The sequence below is a fragment of the Centroberyx gerrardi genome, chromosome 20, assembly GCF_048128805.1.
Source record: "Centroberyx gerrardi isolate f3 chromosome 20, fCenGer3.hap1.cur.20231027, whole genome shotgun sequence".
Lineage (NCBI taxonomy): Eukaryota > Metazoa > Chordata > Actinopteri > Beryciformes > Berycidae > Centroberyx > Centroberyx gerrardi.
In genome coordinates, this window is record NC_136016.1 from 9,528,468 (window position 1) to 9,552,004 (window position 23,537).

Below are 23,537 nucleotides of genomic sequence, written 5' to 3' on the forward strand. Positions count from 1 at the left end.
GATCAAAAGTTTCCCTCTTCCCACCTATCGTATAAACAGTTCTGTACTAAAAAAATGGCTAACAGATCTTCTCAAATTACAATCGTTACTTTAAATGGGCAACTAATTGGTTCAATACTTAAAAGTTACACAGCCCAAATGCTGCACATAGATTTGAACTCGAGCTCTTGTTAGGAAAGACTACTAACAATGTTTATGAAATGCAATAAAACTTTATTTTACATTTTCATATACTCCAGGCATTCCTTTTTTGAAACATACATTCATGCAATATGAGTATTTTAGTGACAAAGAAAGAACAGAAGTAAACCACTTTCTTTGTTTTGATTCTTCAGATGTTCTGTCATTGAAAACACTTCTGGGACCAATATACCTCTTTCATACAACCACATTCATTTAGTCAAAGGGTAAACAGGGATAGGAATAAAAAAAAAAAAAAAAGAACTCAAAAAAGTTCCAGAAACAGCGGAAACGAATAACAGAAACCCTCTTTTAAACACCAGGAGATGCAAGCCTGATTCAGGACGGCTGAGTAGAGGTAACACAGACACACACACACACACACACACACACACACACACACACACAAAGCACCATTAGGAAAAAACGGCGTAATAAAAAAAATATGTAAACTGTAACCATTCAGGGTGGATCCTGACTATGTAAATTCAGCCTGGCCGCCAGTCTGTTTTTGGTGTCTCACACAGAAGAGGAATGACTCCCATGGCCTTTTTGTAATAAAAATGTTTATCCAGGAAAAAGCTCCTCCATCAGCTCGTATCACTCCTCCATCAGCGCCCAGGCTTCCTCAGCTTTCATGTAGTACTGGTTGGCCAGCCGGCCTTTCATGGCCTCCATGGCGGCTTCTGCTGCCTCTGTAAACAGATCACCTGCAGGGAAGGAGAGTAGAGGCTGGAGTTATTTCAGTGTACAAACATAACATAACATAACAGCCAGGGTATATGGTTTTAAAGCATTTTAGGGTCGTATACAGCTCAGAGAGGCGCGTCGTATCTGTTCTGTCATCATGGGCATTTAGTGTCTACTTTCCCACCTGCTCTCTGTGGGTCTGCGGTGAGCTTGTGGCCTCCCTCTTGGTACATCTCCGCCAGTCTGGCCAGCAGCAGGTAGCGGGGCTCGTCCTGCGTCCCATCAAATTCCCCCCCCTCGTCGTAGTCTGTCATGTTCAAGGCGCAGTCGTACCAGTGCACAGCTTCTTCCCAGTCCTGCTTTCTGAATAATTGAAATAAAAGAGGTGAGAATTTACAACTCAATGTTTGTCTTTGCTTTCTCCTTTGTGCTGAACCCTTGAGCGCCTAGCCGAGTGGAGGGAATGTCGCTCACTGACCGAGTCATTATAATGAGCTGTGAAAATACTCTGGAATTACCTCTAAGGGGCAGTATTATCATGACTGATTCAATGGGCTGGGGTCCAATTTTTGAAGTGACACCTTTATCCACAGACTCATAATTTAACTTGAAAAGGCAAGCCCAACTTATTATTATTATATTTAAAAATTCAATAGATTTGAAATAATAGTTTGCACTCTACTTGATGAAATCCATACCCCCATCCTTAAAGACAGATTTAAATCGACTTTCACAAACCTGTCAGCTGAAAGATTGGTTCCGGTGTCGAGGGCTCTGGCCATCAGGATCATACAAGGCCTGTCTCCGGCCTCAGCAGCCTGCAGCAGATACTTGAACCCCTTCATCCTGTTCCCTGCGTTATCCTGCCCACATGACAACAACACAAATACATCACAATACAGGGGTGCACACACTGAATCAAGCTACAAGTGAGAGATAAAAGGCGGCAGAGAGAAAACCACATATACAAATTGACACAGTGACGTGCACCTCCAGCTGTATGTCTGGCAGTATGTGGTGCGGCAGCTGCAGACCGCACTGTCCCAGGGCTACGATGGCCTCCAGCTCTCCACACAGGGCGGCTCTCTCCAGGTGGTACATGGCCGACACCTGGTCCCAAGGCTCGCCCTTCTCACAGAAACGACCCGCTTCATGGTACCGCACCATCGCCAGGTGGACCTGGGAAAGAGAGAGGACATCCGGAACTGATTTACCAGCTAGTGTTAATTTAAATCCTTGAACATATTCCTTCAGATGTTCTTGGCCACCTGCTGCCGCATATCGCATGTTTATCAACTCTGAATCAACTAATCTAAACTTTACAGGTCTCTTACCTTTCCAAGGATTGACTGGCCAATCTTCTTCTCCTGCAGCAGAGAATTGAGCCTCTCCACCTCGACGGCCACACAGGAAGGTCGGTGGACATGAGCGCGAGACGAATGGTAGAAGCTCCACTTCTCTTCTGTCAGCTGGGTAGAAACACACAGCCGAGACGTAAGGAGGAGAAAGAAAGCCAAAGGGGAGAACATTACAAACCATTGTTAATCACAAAGAATGAGTCAATTAAAAATGATCTAATGCTCTCATAAATCAAGAGCAAGTGGAAATCACACTTCACACTCAGGACTGTACCCATCCAGCAAGGTTTGGTTTAATTGAAATCGATCGATGACAAATATCAGCCTTGAGCTGAGAGCTGGAGGAGTACAACCCTGTTGGTATGTCACTCGATGAATGCAAAAGCACGTAAAATATGCGAATAGGAGCACACACACTTATTATTTTGGCAAGTTTCATTAGCAAAGTGATTTCATTTGGGAAGAGAGGGTTGAACAAAGAGGTAGATGGTGTTTCAGATTTTCATTTCTCTGTATTTTGCATTTTCACAGACTGTTTTCAATCACTCTACTGAAAAGACAGGCAGAGTGTAGAGGAAAACAGTGATAGCCAATCTACTTTTAAATTAAGTGCATGGAACATTGGTCAAATCTTAAGCCGAGAATCATGCATGATACATTTCCACGTGTACCGACTTAATGTCACGGTCATGATGATTCAGAAAAGATAAAGCTTTAGTGCAGTTTGATTGCACAATGCACAGGGAGAGGCCTGGTTTTACGAGCCTCCATGCAAATAATCACCGATTCATCATCAGGAGTCTCTGCGTTTAAGCTGGCAGAGAATCTGCTGGGAGCTACCATCTTCCTCTAGTGAGGGAACAGAGAGAGCAGCAAGGTCTAAATTAGAGGAAAGATCAGGAACCGCCTGCACGGATAACAAGCAAGTGATGAGAAAGAAGGATGAGACGAGGTGAAGAAGAGAAAGGATGAGACAAATTAAAGCAGGGTTATTTGATTAAGAGGATGATGATGATGAAGTTTGCACACTGAAGTCTCTGTATTTGTTTACCCGTTTGACACTGTCCTCATCCGACTCAGAATAGTGTCTGTGGTAGCGAGGATGGGCCTACATGATGATACAACATGCATTATAAAACCTAATCTCATGAAAACAGAGTCAAACCTAATGTAAAGAGAGGAAATATTAACAGAGTAACACTACTGCTAATACTAAGAGGATCCAAGGACAGAGGAAAGTGATCTACATGACAAGATATGTTTCACATATCAGAGTTGATTAAGGGTTAATAATGGACTTTTTGGCCAACATCTAAGCAGGTCTCTATAAAATAAAGGTTTAAGATTATAATATATAGGGTTCTGGTACATTTCACATATACTTCAGAATATGTTTAAAAATATACAAAACTCGGCCCAAAAGATGTATTTGTACATCTAAATGATATTGATTCAAATTTTTTGGCCATTTTTTCAGTATGAGTTAAACAAGGAATTGTGTGTGTTTGTGTGTGTGTGTGTGTGTGTGTGTGTGTGTGTGGGTGTGGGTGTGGGTGTTTATTTCCGTAACATTAACCGAATGCAAATCATTCCTGGAAACCCTCTGACGGGTTTGAAAGTCCCGATAAATGGATAGCGGGCTGAATAGAAGTCTTTACCCCATCTGCATGGTCATTTGGGTCTCCTTCACTCCTCCTCTCACTGGGGTAGCCACTGTCCCCGCCACTCTCTGATTCCTACACACAGAAACCAAAAGACCAGTGTAGTGACTCGTTCATTAAGGAAGAATACTTGGCAAAACGTCACAACAGCATCATCCTTCTATGCTGTTAAAGCCACTTCCACTGAGTTATGACTCACCTTGTGTTCGCTTGTGTAGTTATTGTTGAATCTCTCTTGATCATCCATTCCAGTGAAAGACAAGCCTGTAAATTGTGGAAACAGAAAACAGAACAGAAAATCATTTGGAAATTGGAAATTTGTCAATGTCAGTCCCGATCTATACTGCATAAATGGCACTATTCTTTACTTAAGTAGTGATGTAGACTACCAGTCAAACGTTTGGACACACTTTTACTATTTTTCACATTTTATAAAAATAATAAAGACATCAAAACTATGAAATAACACAAATGGAATTGTGCAGTAACCAAAAAAATGTGTTAAATCAAAACTATCTTATATTTTAGATTCTTTAAAGTAGCCGCCCTTTGCCTTGATGGAAAGGCAAAAGGCTTTGGAAAGAAATTCATACATAGGCATCAACTTCACTAGTTATATTTGTCTAAGAAACAAATTTCAAGCTATTAAGCGAAAGCCTTTAGATCAAAATGGCTTTGAGATAATGAAAAACATAGTACATTCAATCAGGTGTGTCCAAACTTTTGACCGGTAGTGTATATCTGCCACATCCGGTTCTGTGCGTACCGAAGGGGGACTTGCCCATTGATCCAGGTATGGCGAGGGGGGAGCAGGGGAGGATTTGGGGGGAGCAGGGGACCGAGTCCACGTCACTCATGCTCTCGTCTGCAGACGAAGTCTCCGACAGGCGGGACAGCAGCGGAGGGGCCCGGCTCCCCGAGATGGTGCGGACACGAGGAGAACCGCAGAGCTCCTCGCTTCCCCGCAACACCGTCTGGGCCGACTTCTGACATGAGATGAGATGAAACTTTCGTGAGGAAACTGGGTCATTGCAGCAGCAAAAAACATAAGATATAGATAACAGAACAAAGATAATATATTGAAGATAAAGATAAAGCGTCATCGTCATGCTAATCCTGCAACACAGTTGGAGAGTGGGTAGGAGAGCAAGAAAGGTACCTTAGCATTGACCTGTTCATGTAAAGCCTGCAATGCATCAGTTTTCCAATTACATGATGTAATGATGGGTCTAAACCAGGGGAAGTTATTGAACTATGAAATAATACATTTTCACTGCATATTAGCACATAAACACTCAATTTGTAGCACTAAGACTAACTTGTTTTATGCTAAATCATAATACACCACACATCCCACACTTGTTTCCCAATGCTGCAAACTCATGGCAGGCCTTACAGAAGAGTATGATGCCGTTTTCCACACTCTGTTTCCAACCAGTCCATCAGTTTTTTACCATATTGGTTATTTTAATTTTTGTTGAAGCTGTGGTTTATGTGGGGTTGACATTTTGTTCTACTGCTGGCTGCCTGGTGTCACATTTTCTACTGTTTCAGACTGCGTGCTCAATTGTTTTCTGGTCCATTTCGCCCAGAACTGGAATGAATTCCTGGCCTACAGTGACCAAGAGTCGACAGTAGTCGCATTCACATGTGAATATTTGACAACTGTGAAGAAGCTGAAATGCAAACATGGGTGCTCCTAATTATCAGGGGTATTTTTTGGCCCCTTATTTTAAATTTCAGGGGCATTTTATGAACATTCAAGGGCATTTTTAACCAGAGGCCCTGTTGATTTCTGTCTATACTTAAATTATTATTATCATCATATACTATCATATTATCATATTCTATATGATAATATTAATATGATAATCAGCAATCTTACAAGTAGTTTGTTGGTGCAGTCCAGTTGGGAGTTCTCTGCAGGTGAGAGGTCAAAGGGTGTCATGCCCATACTCTTGCAGATCTTGTTACACAGGTGGGAGTGGAAGAACAGCGCCATGCCACGCACACCTGCAACACACAGACCATCAACACATTATATTTCCTTAAATGCATCCGCCAGAAACCTCATCGTACCATTCAAATTTCAAAGCTTCTCTGAATACGCTCCATCTCAAATGTCTGATTAGCTCCACAGGTCATTACCCAGTGAGGTGTGCCGGGGGAATCATGGTGTGGATGGCGGGCTTTAAACGTGTTTTTGATCAATGCGCCTATATGACGAATGACTAATGAGTCTGGAAAGGGAACTATGACCATCAACACTGCCAGCAGTTACCATGCCAAACTGGTGGTAAAGGTGTGAGAGAGAACCGTACCCAGATTTCCATCTCCAAAGTCGGTGCCCTTCTCTGTGTGGATCTGGGGGTCGGTGTACAGGTCTCCTACTCCCTGGATGTCCACTACGATCAGCTGGTGGCCCGAGCGCTCAAATGAGAAGTGGCTGAAGGCCTGATGGACAGACAGAGTGGTGGAGACGAGCAGCAGTACCGACCGATGCAAGTATTACAACAAAACGGCGATGTCACCTACCTGGGGAGTGAGTCTGATGTTGTCGTCCCTCACAAAGCCAGAGTTGGAGTTATATTTGATGTATTTGCCCTCGATGTAGTGCTCCAGGTGGAAGAGAGGTTTATCTGGCCTGTTTGTCATCTCCACCACACACATCTGCATGATGTCCACCTGAGAGTTTAAATGGAAAGTGGATCATGGATTTGGTCAAAGAGAGGAAAATAACTTGCCCATCCTTTTCCACTAGTCAGCACCTCAGTGGATAAGCCCACTTTTTTCTCCTATTTTAATCTGTTTATCTGTCAATGTAAGTTTTACTTTCTTTCTCTGTGTATCAGGTTCTTCTATACCTGTTTGGGAGGCCTGTGGCGGTTGTACTCCTCTCCCCAGAGCTTGGCCTCCATCTGCAGCCTGACGTCCTCGAAGTAAACGTCTCTGTTCACCGTCTCCATGTAGCTCTTGGCCACATAGTTCGACGCCGACTTCCAGTTACTGCTGTGGGAGAAATTAGACAACTTCTTCCTGAGGGAAAAAGGAAATGAGAGCTAGACATTAGTGTGATGAACAGTGTTTCATTTCGGTTGCCCTATGAAAATTCATCATCTGGCCTCACTGCTCAGCCCACCTCCCCCCAAGCAAACCAGTACAAATGCAATTATAGCGTAAGTGTCCATATCATGGTATAAACATCCAAATAAGAGACATTCTTAAACTGCAACTGATCCTGGATGGGCCCAGGACTGACCCTGGGTGTCAGAACAAATCACCCCTACACCCCACATATGTACCAAAATTCCTACAGGAGACACATACAGCTTTTCAGATCTACACATTTTCTTTTGTAAGACCTAACTTGCTTGGACTTGTAAGTGGTGAGGGTTTATTTTCTCTGGGTTTTGTCAGAATGGAATATTTCTGTGGGATACTGCTAACGGCAAACAGCTTAAGTGGGGGTGGATGGATAACTCTCTCGTACTTTTTCCCACGTAAGCGAGAATTAACCACAAATACTGTTATCCCATTTCCTTTCGTTATGCAACATAATGCCATAGCAGAAACACAATGATCAGTTTACAGTGTTAGCACCATAAGCTCAATTTTTAGATTACCAAAAACACTGAACAACGAGGGAATCAATACTCTTGTGAGAATAAAGTTCAATCTAAAGCCTTGGTGCCATCATGCAGGACATTATAGAGCAAGATTAATTTGCTATACTCATAACTATCTTTAGCTTTGAAACTAGTGGATCAGCAGAAAGTCTTTGTGGGTCTGAGCAAGAAATGTGTGGAATGTGGACCTGAACCGCTTGTAGGCTACGATGCAGAGAGCCATACCCCTCTGCTTTGTATACACTGAGACCATGATAGCCTCACTAACTGGAACATGAGGCCAATAACCTCTGGATGAGACCCGATGAGTATGGAGAACATGAACAAGATAAATATTTTAACAAATATTTTAACTTACGTTCTGTAGCACTCCCTCATGGCCCCTTTTCCAAAGGGCTGTGAGAAACCAGACAGAGCAAATGAATTAGAGACAACAAAGACTCAGCAAGACTCTCATAGTATGTCTCGGTTTGTTTTTATTGAGCCAAACTAGTCTAGAGATGAGTAATACCTGGGCAGCCATCTTGATGTGGACCTGGTCTTGAGCCCACTCTCCTGTGATCGCATTGTACCTGAGAAGAGTGAGAGCGAATTACGTCAAAAGAAAAAAAACATTAATATTGTTTATTATCGTAAATATTATCGTATTTATTAATGTAAATGAAAGTATGCCTCTCTAAAAACTTGGGGTGTTCTCAAAATCCTCAACAAATCTTTTAAGTACTGTTATCATTCATTCAGTGCTGACAGGTGTTCGCCAAAAGATGGGTCTTTTCTATCACTATCAAAAACTAGTTTACTCCAAATCTGTGATCTGATGGTGACAGAGGGGCTGTGAGAAAGTCCGCTGTGTGGGTCATATTTATGTCACAGCAAAAAGAAAGTCTACATAAGAGTTATTAAAAGAACAAGAAAACTTTTCCAAACTCAATCATGTTGGCCACGTTGATCTTTGCCCTCTGTGGGAGAGTTACGGCTGTCGACAGCCCATTATAAATTCTTATCATGGAGACACAGAAAGTGTCTGGTTTCCTCTATGTGTCAAGACGTGTGTGTGCCTGTGTTTGTATTTGAGGAACAAATGTCTACACAAGTATAGAAAGATGAGAAAAATGTTGCCAGTCCTCACTTCTTTAATGGGCTGTTTTAGGGTTAGGACTTGAGATTTAGGTTAGAGTCGGGGTTAGGGGGTTATGGAATGAATGTAGTCAGTGAAGGTCCTCAGAAGTGTAGGACTACAAACGTGTGTGTGTGTGTGTACACTGTATGTCTGGGTCAGTGTGTCTGTTTGGCTTGGCAGTGTGTCAGAGTTCCTGAGTTAATGAATACTGCATGTATGGGGAAACCCAAGTGCCTTTTAGCTAGAAATGCAGTATTGTGCATTCATATTTAAAACCACACACACACACACAAGAGTGCCACATCCCCAACAGCGGACCTATCCAAAGATTCACTCCTTTCTGCTAAGCCATCTCAGCCCGAGAACGCTGTGTACCATGGCTGTCATTCCATTAAGTTCATACTAAAGGGGCATAAGAGAGGAAAGACGAGTGAGGTTACACCCGGGGTAAAATTAGCACATGAAAAGAGAACACGAAAGCAAATCCCAGATCCTGACAATTCCCCCCCGCCCCTCCCTGCAGTCAAGTCCAAGCCCTGCGATACATAACAGTCCCAACAGAGGAGAGAGGAGAGGTGAGGCGCTGAACAAACACAGGCAAAGGAAGGCTTGGTCCATTTCCCTCCTGCTAATATTTAGACCTTCTCTGCCCACACCCATTCGGCTCTGTGTTACTGCCTTATTATGGCTTTGACTTAGTGTGAGAACTCTGGCTTTGGTATGCACAGTATGTAGCCGCCATGTTGGCCCCAATATCAGGGTGTACACTCAGTATCCCGGCCAGAGTATGAGATAAAAAAAAAAACCTGGCCGGGCCGGTGGAAATGATACGGGAGCGTCAGAATGTAATGTACCCTGGACGGGGCAGTAATATTTGTCAACAGTAAAGATTAGCACCACTGACCTAGATATGAGCCAAGTATGAAAGCTGCTGGCACTTCAATGGGAGATAAATAGTGACATCAGTCTGATATCAGTGGGGAAAGCTGTCAGTGTAGCCTTAAATTTCATCAAGTAATTTATTCATAGCCATGCACTTATAATTGGTTTTGACGCTTTATTGCCTTGTGGGATATTATTTTAAGCTTTGGCTGTTAAATGAAAGAAAAATAGTGATAAATTGCTATATGTGAATCATGCCATGCTAAGTTATTAATACCTGTAGCGGACGCAGGGTTCAGTCTCTTTGTCCTCCAGATGAAACTCGGCCCAGGGGTCGGGCATGGCCTTGGCCTTTTCTATGGCATGTTTCCATGTTGCCTGTCACAAAGAAGAAACGCACATCTTATCGGCTGACAGCTTACGGTCGGGGAACTGGAGAAGTTGCCTACAGTGCAGATCGTCTATCACCAAAAACACAGAGACGCATCAGAGGGAGTTAGAGCCCGCTCTGAGGATCACACTGCTTTAGTTTCTCACTTCCTGGACAGCATGCAAATCACCACTTCAGAGAGCTTGAGGAAGAGGGAAAATGCAGATAAGTCAACAAGGAAGGAAACAAATAAAGCACACAAATAAAGAAAGGTGTGGTTGGACAAAAAATAGAACTGAATTATGAAGTGATCATAAAATAATACATGGATATCAAGACGGGACACTATTCCACCTGCTGGGTCTCACATCAAATGTCCTAACTGGCTGCCTCATTACATTATAACTTCTATCATTTAGTAGTGCCACAAGATGAATTTGATCAGCATGGGATTTTTCACGGCTGTCTGCAGCTGTGTTAGGTTCAATGAATAACTTTCTTAGAACCGACCATGAATCAAGTGTCACTGGTACTGCAGACCCGGGCCAGTAACCCAAGCCCTTCCCATTCCACACTGCACAACTGCACAGCTCCCTCCAACACGATTGGTCCGGTAGGCATTCTCGTTTATATTTAGCGGGCTCTATTTACATTTGAGATGTATGAAAGGGTCGTGTTTTTAACTGATAGAAGGTCAGGTCTGTTTTGCGAGGATGAGGAGCAGACGTCGCCTTTCACATCACGTGCCCTCCGAAACGTTATCTCCTCATCACAAGACTGTCTCAGGACCAAATGGTAAAGCATGGCATGGTAATATAATGCACAACCATGCTCACACTACACTTTTTAACACTAACACTTTAACACTTGTTTTCTCTGGGATTTTTGTCATCTTCTAAGACTCACTGCAAGGCATTCATGTGCATCTCAAAATTAAATCTGAACGTTACAGCAACTATGATACATATCATAACACAATTATCTCACTATCTAATACAATTCCATTTTACTTTGTTAGAATTAGAATTAGAATTTTCTGTCTGTTAGAATGTTCTGTCAGAATTATTAGGAAAACAACAAAATGATTCACACATATGGTGCAGAAAAATGCTGCAATGTTTCAGTGTATTTCTGTAAAATAACAATGCAAGTTTTCCAATGTTTAGTTAATGCACATTAATGAAATCCTCAGTAAAAGAATACAGTTTGAAGGATGGGAAGATGCATTGATTAGGAGTCAGAGTCGGTTATAAAGAGGATTGTGGGAAGTGACAAAAGGTGTAAAGTATGTTGCTACAGAGGGAAAGGGACATGCCAAGTGAAGGAAAGAGTGAATCACAGGGTGGAGGGAGGAGAAGAGAGGCAGAGGTGGTCACTGGTGCAGGAGGAGGGAGGGAAGATATAATTGGTTCTGTAACGTACCCGTGCGTTCTCAGACAGAACCCTGTACGACCGAGGTTCTGCCACTGTTTCTTTTTCAGTTTCTGTTTCATTCTATGTAGAAAGGTAAAGAAACGGACGGCTGTTCATCAACAAACAAATTATACAGCAGGGGCAGACATTTACATAGCGTCCACAAACATGTTTCTCATTGATTCATCTTTTCAGATATCATTCATTGCCTAGGCTCTTTGTACAACAACACTGAAGGAAAACTAAAAGGCTATTCATTCCAACAGTTGGCTGACGTACAGCAGCTCTGATAAGGAGCTGTTTGTCCTCAATTGAACCATTCTGCAGCTTGCTGTTGGTCTGCAGAGGACCTGAGACAAGTGTTTACATGCAGTGCAACCATGTGAGGTGAGAACCGCTCTCTGCTACTTCCTGTTCTTCACAGAGAGTGCAGCCAAGAAGCAGCTGACTAGCTGTCAACCTCAGCTACAGTGAACACATCCACACACACGTACAAACGTACACACCTACGTGCACAAACACACACACAGGTCATCTTTCCTTATAAGGCAAAGAGCTGTTCTCACAACATCAGGAGCTGAGTGCTTATTGTTAGGCATGAGCACCACATACCAAATGCACTGTATTTTTACTTTACATCGAACATGACTAAATAATCAGTAAAAAATAATTTGACTCTCCAGCACTTTTCAGCAGACGTTGGCTGATTGTTCACTTCACTGTGCGCTCCGTCATCATCTCTAGTAAGATCAGGCAGCTTGCACCCACAGGTTCCTGGGATTTGTCTCACCTTGTACATAAAGTTGTTTTTGGGCAGGGAGTTTGACAGCTGCCTGGTGTAGACCAGATTCTTCAGGTAGTCACAGATCTCTTTGGTCGGATCATCTAGGATGGGGCAGATGACATAGTCATCGTCGTCGTCATCGCTGCCATTGGCGTCACCGAGAGACGAGGTCCGCTGGCTAGGGCCGCTTCGTTGGACAGGGGGTCTCTGGGCGCTGCCCTCCTCCTCCATGCTGAACATCAGGTCGTCCTCCATGCCGTCTGCTGTCACAGTGTCTGAGATGAGACAGAGTGTTGGTACAGATGGACTGAGGAATACACAGGAACACAAGGAGAGAAGCCATAGTTAGACAGTATGGACTTGATTCAGTGGCAGCCACACAATAAACCTGCTCCATGCCTGCTGCTGTACGACTTGGGTTTCCATGCCATTTGACAGTCAGAATGCTAGGAATCTGTTTGATGTTATCACCCAACACTTCTTAGTTATAGAGAAGTGGCTCTAACATGGTGTACAAAGGGGAAGTGCATTTGCTCTATATCATTATCCCTGTTGGCAGATACACATAAAGCACAAAACAATCCATATACTTCAAATAGCACACTTGTGAAGTTAAAGTCATCAATGCATGGGGACCATCACAAGAAAATGAATTCTTCAGATCTAAATTACACATCAACACTAAGAACCATCTGTTCTATTGTAATCAATGGCAATCTAGCCAAGTGTGTAGAGTTGCACTGCACAGTTGTAAAGCAATAGCTGGCTGGCAAACATGGCCAAGCCCAATTCATCAAGTTCCTACGCTCCTGGCGGTACAATGTGCTGTAACAGAAATCATACTGCAGCAACAGCATGCTGCAAAAACCATAACATTTCTCCCCAGAGAATCCTGGGTTGCATATTGTGACCTGCAGTCACATGCATGTATGCAATAAACAAAAAAACATATGGGAGGGACAGACAGACACACCTTTGTTCACTTTATCTTGACAGACTCCTCGATGACTATATAACCCAGGAGCGTTGCACCCTCAGTCTTCTTCTTTCAGTTTCACTCAGAACTTGCAGAGAATTAGATGTAACCCTGTGTGGCAGGTTCAGACTGCAGTCCAAGTCTCCAGCCAGACCGGACTCGGTGGGTCCTGCTTCGCCGATGCAGCCTGTGGGTCCGGGGACGAGCCTGGCAACGGGTTGTACTTCAGTTACAGTACAGTCCACCACAGCGACGTGGGCCCTCCGCACGTACAGCTAGGTTTGGACAGCCACGCCCCTGGCCGGTCTAAGCCAATAGGAAACATCAGTAGTCTTGTTGCCTTCAAAGCTTTCGGAAATATTGAAATATGCGGGTTTTAGCGCACATGAACGACCAAACAAACAAAGCGGTAAATACAACTGGGAAAGTGAGAATTTGCACAGGCAGCACAAAATATCTCTGTGCCGTTTGATTTAAAACGACAAAATGAAATAACACAACAGCAATCAGAAAACGATTGTTGCTATGTTATTATTTATGACTAGTAGAAACACTTGATTGCGCGACAAGTCGAATTTACGACTTTGGAACTCGAAAGTAGGAGCTTACGAGGAGCATATGAACGCAGCACCAGTTATAAATAACTGTAGATCCTCAGCTTGTAGCCTACACAAGTATCATGTGTCTTTTGATAAATGGCAGACTGCACGTATAGAAACCCTCGTAAGCTCATGAGGTAAATGGGAGATCTCCGTCCATCTGGGATGTCCTATAAGACAAAATAACCTTTCATATTCTATCGACGGGCGGACTTTGGTGCACATGAAAGCCACACAAAAACAGTCAGTTAAGCTAACATTAGTTGTAGCCTGAACACCTTCAACGTGTCACTGCTGTTATGTAACTCAAAGTTGTACGTAGCGTTAACGTGGCCCGGCAAATAGCTAGCTGAGCTAACGCTAGCTAAGACTAAACATAGGTAACGTTAGGCCTAGTAAACTGTTGAGTTAGCCTACCTTACCTTAGTTTAGCCAGTTAAGGTACACATGCTAGCTAAATGCGAAATAGCAAAACAAACATTACTTTGTCACACAGACAATTTACAGTTATGGGCAACAGATCGCTTTACGGTTAAATAATGGTTTATTGGCTAGTTATGATTATTTTAGTTCTCATTAGTAGTTCATAGTAGCATGAAATTAGTGTTTGTGCGAATGGTTGTACATCGTGGTAGCGTGGCCGAGTGGTCTAAGGCGCTGGATTTAGGCTCCAGTCATTTCGATGGCGTGGGTTCGAATCCCACCGCTGCCAGATCTTTTGCAGTGGTATGATGATACATGTTTCTTCAACAATTGCGACTTTTGTACATATTAGGCGTACAGTTTAGAAATAATCGGGTTTACGAGAAAATACAGCTGAAAATATGACTTTCTCCTCGTCTCTACTCTGGACGGCTGTAGCCTAGCAGTCACTCTATATGGCCTGCTAACGCACCAGTGCCATCTTGTGGTCTTTATGGTTAATTGCACTTTTTGAAACGTTATATCACTATATCCTGTGCAGTTTACATTAAATGCTGTGACACTTTAAAACAGCTGCTCCAATTGACAGTGTTTCCAAATGGAATAATAAAATACGATAAGAGTTCATGGTTCATAAGATTTAATGGATCAAAATTACAAAACTGAATTAGACGTGTTTAGTAAAAAGATCCAAGATCCAAAGTGCCTCTAGTTGTATTTCTCCTGTCTTTGAGATCCACCAGTCTTTTTCCAGATCACTGGAGATTTTTCAAGATCAGTCCTGGAGATTAGGTTACACATCTTAGGGAGCATCAGGCCTCAATGGGCCCTGAGTTTTTTCTTGGAGTGCTGACTGGCCACAAATCGTAGTTTCTGGATGGCCAGCTGGGTGTCTTCTGGGGAGATGCCAAGATGCCACACAGCCCGTACGGAGCCTCCAGCATGAGGGAACATGAGAACTCGAACCCCCTGTCCCAGTGCAGCCTCCTCTCCCTCGCCAACCTCGGCCATGCGGGCACAGAAGTCTGAGGGAGTCAGGCTGGGGTCCCGCAGATGGAAACGCAGGATGTTTGTCTCCACAGTAGCTATGTCCACAGTGCACACAGGAGGGTCGCAGTCCAGCAGAGCTAGGAGGAGAAGCAACACAAGGAAATTTTATTGCAAGGAGAATCTATGAAAAGGATGTCAGGTCGATGTCTTTTCTCTTAGAACAGGAATACGGCCAGCTCACCTTGAGCGAAGGTCTTTGTATTGCGGTGGTCTTCCTCCAGTCTCCCTACCATCTCCCCCAGAGAAATTTTGCCAGCTGCTGCTAGAATGCCAGCCTGGCGGATCCCCCCACCCAGGGCTTTACGGCACCGTACCGCCCGGGATATGAAGTCCCGCGGTCCGGCTAGCATGGTACCCACAGGGGCTCCCAAACCCTGTTGCACACAAGTAGATACTATAGAACATTTCTCTTCTCTCTTTTATGTTACTTTGACTATATTTTGCTTTTGTACATTGTTTTGTCTGCAACTTTTATGTGTCTCTTGATGCTGCTTTCTTGGCCAGTGCTCCCTTGTAAGAGATTCTGTATTTCAGTGGGAATACCTGATTAAATGAAGGCTAAATACAAAGAAATGAATGATCGATATGAGTGATTTTTCTGAAATCAGCCAAAGTCCTACACCTATTGGTATGTCCTGAGCCGTGTGTGTTTGTGTGCCTTGCAGTCTCACCTTGGACAGGCACACGCTGGCGGTGTGTGTGTGCTGCAGTATGGTGGATGGAGCCACTCCCTGGGCTATAGCAGCGTTCATCACCCTGGCTCCATCCATGTGAACCGCCAGGCCGTGTTTGTCTGCTACAGCGCGCACCTTGAGGATGGAAACACACGTCCAAACATTATAAAGTCAGTGAGATCTGCTGAGTTGTCCACTCTCTTGTAGTAACACAGGTATTAATTAACTATTTGTTATCTGCAATCTTGACGAGAATGTGTCATGTGAATGTCAAACACAAACACGCACACACCTCCTTCAGGAAGGGAAGAGGCAGAACACGGCCTCCCTGTATGTTGTGTGTGTTCTCCACACATACGAGGCGTGAGCGGGGGTAGTGGGGGTCTGGGTAACCGTGGCGGATCTTCGACTCCAGCTGCTCCAGGTCAAACGTCCCATCAGGGAGGTTGGTCACTATGGTGGCATGGACACCAGCCAGCTGTGTCAACACACACACACACATACACACACATTGAATTGCTGTAAATAAGCAATGTACTGTTTTTGTAGTAGGGTTTGCTGCTCAATCACACTCACCTGTGCGCTCCCTCCTTGTTCATAGATGTGTAAGTGGGACACATCGCCCACAATCATCTCATCGCCTCTCTCCCTGCAGTGCACCATCACTGGACAGCAAAATGCATCAATATACACACATTATGACTAAGTAATGTGACTCCTCAAACACTGGCACAGATGTAAGCAACACACATAGTCTCACGGTCTGTCCGTTTGCAGCTCACCTGCGATGAGATTACTCATGGTTCCAGACGGGACAAACAGAGCGGCCTCCATCCCAAACATATCAGCTGCCATTTTCTGTAACTCTGCAACAATTAGTCAAAAATATGCAAAGTTTATGGAATGTAACGTATATAAACATGCATGTGTGTGTGCATACACAGCCAATCAAATTCCCCTCTGCTTTTCTCTCCCTTCCTCCCTACTCTTTAGGTGACTTTTATCTCTTGACCTATAACCCAGGAGTTCCAAAAAAAAACAAATGGCACAAAATAATGAGAAGTATTAGACCAGACACTGCCATGTGAGATGTTTTGTTGTTGTTGTTGTTGTTGTTAGGAATGTTGTTATTTGGACAGTGAGGATGCTTTGCAGAAAACAGCAAAAGTTAAAGTGCTTGGTTATAATTATTTTTTTATTCTTCCACTTTGATCTGCAAGGTGATGCTATAAAAACCTAAAATCACTATAATATTCCTATAGGGACTATATAGTGTGTCTGTGGTACTCAATAGTGAGTTCATAGCCATCTTATCGTCAGTGATGTAACGGTAAATAAAAAGGTGGGTAAATTATTGTCTCCAGTCAGTGATCATCATAAGGCAAATAACTACCAATATAAATTAAAATCATTTGTATTTTCAGAAAAGCATTCATTTAAGTTCCTTAAAAGACTGTATCATCATATAACTTAACTATAACTATAACATCAGTTATTTACCACATAAAGAAGTATGTCAGGCTATAAAGGTGTGTGCTGTAAAGGAGGTTTTACCCTCCAACACATCCTTATCATACTTTATGGTACTTTTTATATCACAGGGCAGCTGAGCTCCCATGAAAGCAATAAAACAGGACTTTTGGTCATAACTTTCAAAATAAAATCCTTACTGACAAACACATCTTACATTTTTTTAATAATAAGTTGCACTCCTTTTTTATTGTGAATTAGGCTACCTGGCACCTTGTTACTTTTAATTGGAAATATGTCAAACTTCAATTTATCATTGACGCAACACGTGTGTGTGTGTGTGTGTGTGTGTGTGTGTGTGTGTGTGTGTGTGTGTGTGTTATATTGCCATGTATTGTCTCATGGTATAGCCTAATTACAATATTCTTACAGTATTCCAGGGACTTATAGTGTCTGTGATACCCAGTAGTGAGTTTATAGTGACCTTATTGTACATTATGGTTTTTTCACTATATTACTATTATTTATCACTATAATATTCCTACAGCCACTTTGCAGAGCCATTTTGCTATGATATTTGTATAGTGTCCTAAATGTATTATAGGATCACTATAGGGGAAGTGATCTCCTCTTCTCTTCTCTTCTCTTCTCTGACCGTTCACTGTCGGGTCTTCCCCCATCACATCGTCTCCAACCTCGGCTACTGCCATGGCCTGGCGCATCGCCGCCCCGGGCTTGGTCACCGTGTCGCTGCGGAGGTCCACTACCCGGACATGGGCCGCCCCGGCCGGCGTGGGGTCGATGCGTTTCCCGGCGTCATAGTAGCACCGCGCGGACCCTCGTCCCAGCACGGCGGCATCACGCGCACGGAGCGGCTTTGGAGCGACGACACCGTGGTTCATGCATTTCAGGAAAGTCCGGGCAGAAAACGCCATTGTTTTCAAAGACATAATGCGCGTCCTGTTCTCTTCTTAGTCCAGTTCATTCATTAATCCAGCGGGCTGCTGTGTTCTGGTAGTGAACTTTGGATCGTTGTAATCAATAACCGTTGACTCGAACTCCCGTGACTGTAAGGCAGGTATAATGGATGGCCGATCAGTCTAACAAACTGCAGAGGGCAGTGTGAACCTCAAGGAGGCGCCATTATCAAAACAAAGCTAATTTGTGTAACCAGTGCTGGCCTGCATTAAAAACACTACAACACTATGGCTGGGTAGGTTACTTTAAAAACTGTATTCCACTACAGTCAGTTACCTCATCACTTGTAATCAGTAACGTAATACATGAGATTGCAAAAACCCAGTAATGTATTCTGATCACTCTCAATTACTTTTACATTACTTTGCCATGTGTGATGTAGGCCTATAAAGGTTTCCTATCAGTACAGATTAGAAAAAGTAGAAAAACACAAAATTCAGGAATTTTCTTCAGATTTGCATACAAACACAGATTTCTTCTGTGCCACATTTTGTGAAGCCTCTATTTAAACGTCCCTCTGAGTTTCTCACTTCTACTTTAAAAGTATTCCCAGAAGTCATCCTCTAATTTTTCACAAGTATCTGTAATCAGAACACATTATTTTTGTAAGGTTATGGAACAGAATCCAGTTAATTTGTTTTGTATTTATTTTATTTTGTATTTATTTATACATAACACCAATACAAATATCCCATCATTACCCAATCCTGTATAACACTCACCATGGATTAGATTAATTGACTGTGAGTGTGTATGTGTTTGTGTGTTTGTGTTTGTGTGTGTGTGTGTGTGTGTGAGTGTGAGTTTGTCTATTCCTGTGCCAGTGTGTATTGGTGTATGCTTACACTTTGTTGTTGTCACGGATGATCCTAAATAGCCGTGACACCCCCAGATTCCTCATGGGTCACACAGCTGCTTTTAGCCCGGCCTTTATCCCCCGTGTTGAGCCCTAAAAGCTAAATCTAACCAGAGTTCACCCAAACACACACACACACACACACACATACACAAACACTGCATGATGAGGCTGGGATCAGGCCCAAATAAAACTGGATGTGTCCAGCCTTGTCCTCTATATTTGTCATCAATAAACCCCCAATTCTCACATGAGTTCTCTGGTACTGAGTCAATATTTGGAGGTGAAGATTTGTGGGAATTGTATCTGCTGTTTACTGAGATTAGGCTATGAGGGAGGTGCAGGAAAGAACCGAAACATGCCTCTCTCTCTCTCTCTCTCTCTCTCTCTCTCTCTCTCTCCCTCCCTCCCTCTCTCTCTCTCCCACATGCACACTCATACTACCTTGCTCGATTTTAATCACTTCACAAATGTGCCTGTGTGTGTGTGTGTTATCAGAACCACATAGTACTGTAGTTAAAGGTGATGGTGCCAGGAACGGAGCCAGTTTTTATGAGCCATAACAAGTCGTCATTAAAACTCATTAGCAAACATCAGCATCATAAAAAGGCCACAGTTGGTCTCAAGAGCCCCAGGAGAGCTGTGAAACCAGAGAGATAAAGATGCATCGGTAAGCAAGGCAGAGCAATGGATAACTGTGATAAGATATAGAAAGGGGGGAGATATCTTGAGCAGGAGAGTTTCCGGGATCACTGTTGGCATTGCATTCTGTAACCTCACACTTTGGCTCTGTGTCTGTGTGTGTGTGTGTGTGTGGGACTGTACATTTGCTTGTGTGTTTTGTTTTTCTCAAATGCCTTCCAGCATTCCGTGCCTCTGTGCGGAGGGAGAGTGGTGTTTTGGAGAAAATATTGAATTAGAGAAAAAGAGTGAGAGAGGGAGAAATGAAGGAGAGGGAGAAATATTGACTCCTTCTGGGAAGGAGCGAGACGGCAACGCCTTTCCAATAACCATAAACCCACTGGGCTGAAAATAGACGAGGCGAATGAATGAACGAATGTGTTCATCCCAGATGAGCTCTTCTCTTTCACAGACGGAGGGAATGGAGGAGATCCCGCTCTCTCTCTCTCTCTCTTTCTCTCTCTCTCTCTCTCTCTCTCTCTCTCTCTCGCTCTCTCTCCCTCTCCCTCTCTCTCTCCTCTTTCACTGAGGCCATCATTTCTTCACCATGACGATAGATGTTAACCGGAACAAAACAGGTGTTTATGGGAAGCCTTCCCTCAAATAAGGCATTTAATACACACACACACACACACACACACACACATTGGCTGGCTCTCACTCACTCACTGACACACACACTGACTGGCTCACACACACACACACACACACATACCCGCATTCAGCAGAGAGGTGTCGACATTAGTGCCTCAGGAACAAGGGTGAAACATCTGTTTCACATTTCACACTAGCCCCCCCATATGTCATGGCCCATATACACATGCTCTCTCTCAACACACACACACACACACACATACACATACACATATATACACACTGCTCCTAAGAAGTGGGGGGAGGCTTGGTGGTGTAAATTCTTCTTTCTTTTCCTTTTTTCCAAAGGCGAGTGGGGTGAGTCCTGTGTGCCACAGTAGTTTATGAGTTATTTGGACAGTGTGGTGAAGACAGTCAGGGACGGAGGGAGGAGAGTGTGAGCCAGTATGAGCCGGTCCCGGCACTCAGTGTATGGGTTTACCAGCCCATCAAGGTTACCCACTGGGATAATCTACTGCAACCACCATTGGCTGTTTATACTCATTCATCCTGTCCTTCATTCATCCCGTCATTCACTTATCCTCTCAGTCCGCTCATTTACCATCTTCCTCTGTCGTTCATTCAGCTGTAATTATAGACCATGACCGAGCTGCACAACTCCAGTTCCGAGAACAGTGGCATCTCCTCTTTTTTTTGCCTCCTTTTCTGCCCTTCCTCTGCCTCATCCATTTACCAGACCCTCCATTCACCCCTCGCAGCAATCCTGTCACCCTCCTGACCCTCTTTTCACTCCTCCTCCTCCTCATCCTCCTTTCTCTCCCAGATTGCCCACTCCCCTCTCCCTCTCTCTCTCTCTCTCTCTCTCTCTCTCTCCCTCGCTCTCTCTCTCTCTCTCCCTCCATCTCTCTCTCTGGGAAGTCATGTGACTTCTCTGAAGCAGAGCCCTATAAACCAGCGGTACTTGGGGGCTCAGTGTCTATGCTGCTCTCTGATTGGCTCTCGCAGTCAGATGCTGTTCTATGCTGGGTACACACAGCAGACCCCCTGTTTCTTCTTTCTGGAACGAATGTGATCCTGCACATTGGAAACAGAGAAGAGGGCCAGAGTGCGTGTGAATGTGTGTGTGTGTGTGTGTGTGTGTGTGTGTTAGTGTGTCTAAATGACACCTTTTGCAGTAAACAGAATGCAAAGAGAGCAATGGTTATTTGTCTTTAATGAGCAGGTTGTTCTCACAAGGTTCCATCACTTAAACATGCACACACACACACACATACACTGACTAACAAGCTTGAACGGTACCATTAGTTTTATGTTGGGGGGGGGGGGTGCACGTCCATAGCTCATGGACCCAGAGGGTTCAGCACTAAGGCTTGTCTAATCCAATTGGATCCTTGTGGAGACGAAGCAGAGCAGCCTGGCAGTCATTGGTGGGAACCTGCCACTGCTGTCAATCAAAAACCTTGGAGCTGCAGCTTTGGTGGACTTTATGAATTTATTTGTGTATTGCTTGCATTGAAGGCTTACACCGTTAAGTGTAAGTGACCTATGGTCCCATTCAAAGCCTTTATGACCCATTGTATAATTTGAAAAAAAGAAAAGCATGGTATTGAGTATGAAGATAAGGCAGATTTTTGTCTTAATTCCTGATAAGTTTGGAGATCCAAGGTTTTCATCTGACAGAGTGATATACCGGCCGGTATGTTTGGCTTCAGCCACAAGAGAGAGAGCAGAAAGAGACACTTAACGATTTTATCCAACATGGAAACCGCAATGGAAAAGTATTGATAAGGAAATGCCAAGGCCAGTGGAGCCTCTTTGATGTGAGCCGTCTCTTCATTATGCAACTGATTGGCAGCCAGTGACTGACACCCTCTCACACACTTTTCCTACCACTGGCGATTTACCCACTCAGCAGTAACAAGATGTACGGTATGTGTGTGTGTACCTGCAGGTGCCTACACGTGCACGTGCAGTGTGTGCATATGAAATGACTATGTTGGCAGGTTAGTCATGGGTGTTCCCATTCATATGGCCAAGAACCCTTTGTTCACATGTGTATAGGCATGTGTTTGTGTACGTGAGTGTGTCTGCTATGGAGTCTCTGTTCAAATGGGGCCAATGCAGTGTTGACTATACAACTGTGTTTACTGGCGGGGGGGACACAGTGACACCTGAGAGTGGTGGAGGGTTTGGTCTGAGTCCACGCTGTTACAGTAAACCATCTGGCACCCGAGCCGCACATCCCTGCCGTCACAGTCTCACAACTAGACCGGAGAACAAAAACAGTGAAAGTCCACCGGCAAGAAAAAAACAAACAAATCAATTAGAGCGTACCTGACAGCTACCTTTTACAACCTGTTTTGTTCTTTTGACAATGCATGTCAGGTTATCTCAGGTTACGCCAGGGTTTTTTTTTTTCCCTTCCAGTCATACACTGAAAGTAACAGTTGGCACACCCATCCTTTCAGCAATCCAGGTGTTATGGGAAACCATTTCAGTGATGATTTAAGTGAAAATGAAATTAGTCACAATGAGCTGGCCGGTTTAGACAAATGTTGTAGGGTGTGTGTGTGTGTGTGTGTGTGTGTGTGTGTGTGTGTGCGTGTGTGTGTGTGTGTGTGTGCCCCAATGAGCTGGTTAGTTTGTGGTTTGAGTATATGTGTGTGTGTCTGCGTGTGTCACAATGAGGTGGTCGGTGTAGATAAAGACTGTGGTGTGCGTGTGTGTGTGTCTATATGTGCTTGTGCATATACACACGCAATAAATATATACGTGCACACATGTTCTCAAGTGCATTTGACTATCTGTATGCTTCCCATATGGTTTTTATTGATCTCTGTCCCTGTTATACCCCTTCTGCTCTCTCTCTCCCTCCCTCTCTCTCTCGCTCTCTCTCTCTCTCTCTCTCTCTCTCTCTCTCTCTCTCTCTCTCTGCTGATGGTGAAGGAATGATGGAATGCTGGAGGGTAAATCTCTGGTTTCCTGGAAGCTGGTCTGGGTTTATCAGAAGCGGCTGTGACAATACTACTGCTGATGGGCCAACCAAACGTCTTTCCTATAAGCACCGATCGGCCAACCAAAAGCCTTCCTGGAAGAAATAATCAGCAAACCCAAGGCCCTTCCTGGAAAGCCAGTGTGGCTTGTTGCGGGGC

At 43.9% G+C, this 23,537-nt stretch overlaps 2 protein-coding genes and 1 non-coding gene across 7 annotated transcripts; 1 reads left to right on the plus strand and 2 right to left on the minus strand.

The window, feature by feature from the left end:
• Window positions 1–203: 203 nt before the first annotated feature.
• eef2k (eukaryotic elongation factor 2 kinase) lies at window positions 204–13,294 on the minus strand. Of its 5 annotated transcripts, none has more exons than XM_078290680.1 (19): window positions 13,058–13,294; window positions 12,091–12,359; window positions 11,310–11,381; window positions 9,795–9,895; window positions 8,027–8,087; window positions 7,874–7,911; window positions 6,754–6,925; window positions 6,425–6,574; window positions 6,211–6,343; window positions 5,775–5,902; window positions 4,656–4,875; window positions 4,089–4,153; window positions 3,887–3,964; window positions 3,280–3,336; window positions 2,205–2,339; window positions 1,861–2,049; window positions 1,609–1,733; window positions 1,055–1,233; window positions 204–890 (listed from the first exon to the last, which is right to left on the minus strand). In XM_078290680.1, the coding sequence occupies exons 2-19, from the start codon at window positions 12,337–12,339 to the stop codon at window positions 781–783; spliced, it is 2,262 nt and encodes a 753-aa protein (XP_078146806.1). In that variant the 5' UTR covers window positions 12,340–12,359; window positions 13,058–13,294; the 3' UTR covers window positions 204–780. The 5 variants fall into 5 exon arrangements, with proteins under 5 accessions (XP_078146806.1, XP_071763879.1, XP_078146807.1 ...); XM_071907778.2 differs by having other exon boundaries at window positions 12,091–12,391; XM_078290681.1 differs by lacking the exon at window positions 11,310–11,381 and having other exon boundaries at window positions 12,091–12,391.
• Window positions 13,295–14,289: 995 nt separating this feature from the next.
• On the plus strand, window positions 14,290–14,371 carry trnal-uag (transfer RNA leucine (anticodon UAG)). Its single transcript has one exon. It is a non-coding gene; the product is annotated as a tRNA-Leu (tRNA).
• A 393-nt stretch (window positions 14,372–14,764) lies between these two features.
• Window positions 14,765–18,211, minus strand: tha1 (threonine aldolase 1). Its single transcript, XM_071907857.2, has 7 exons — window positions 17,932–18,211; window positions 16,589–16,672; window positions 16,383–16,471; window positions 16,099–16,284; window positions 15,804–15,941; window positions 15,314–15,506; window positions 14,765–15,209 (listed from the first exon to the last, which is right to left on the minus strand). The coding sequence occupies exons 1-7, from the start codon at window positions 18,209–18,211 to the stop codon at window positions 14,902–14,904; spliced, it is 1,278 nt and encodes a 425-aa protein (XP_071763958.2). The 3' UTR covers window positions 14,765–14,901.
• Between the last annotated feature and the right edge of the window lie 5,326 nt (window positions 18,212–23,537).

What these genes read in the sequence shown, in the direction of transcription:
- eef2k (XM_078290680.1), bottom strand. Translation starts at nt 12,339, where the DNA reads ATGGAGGACGACCTGATGTTCAGCATGGAGGAGGAGGGCAGCGCCCAG. An exon ending in ACCAATCTTTCAGCTGACAG is followed by an intron (nt 1,234 to 1,608) that starts GTTTGTGAAAGT and finishes TCAATTATTCAG; the next exon opens with AAAGCAGGACTGGGAAGAAG. An exon ending in CGCAGACCCACAGAGAGCAG is followed by an intron (nt 891 to 1,054) that starts GTGGGAAAGTAG and finishes CCTTCCCTGCAG; the next exon opens with GTGATCTGTTTACAGAGGCA.
- tha1 (XM_071907857.2), bottom strand. Translation starts at nt 18,211, where the DNA reads ATGGCGTTTTCTGCCCGGACTTTCCTGAAATGCATGAACCACGGTGTC. An exon ending in CATGAGTAATCTCATCGCAG is followed by an intron (nt 16,472 to 16,588) that starts GTGAGCTGCAAA and finishes TTTGCTGTCCAG; the next exon opens with TGATGGTGCACTGCAGGGAG. An exon ending in CCAGCGTGTGCCTGTCCAAG is followed by an intron (nt 15,507 to 15,803) that starts GTGAGACTGCAA and finishes TGTGTGCAACAG; the next exon opens with GGTTTGGGAGCCCCTGTGGG.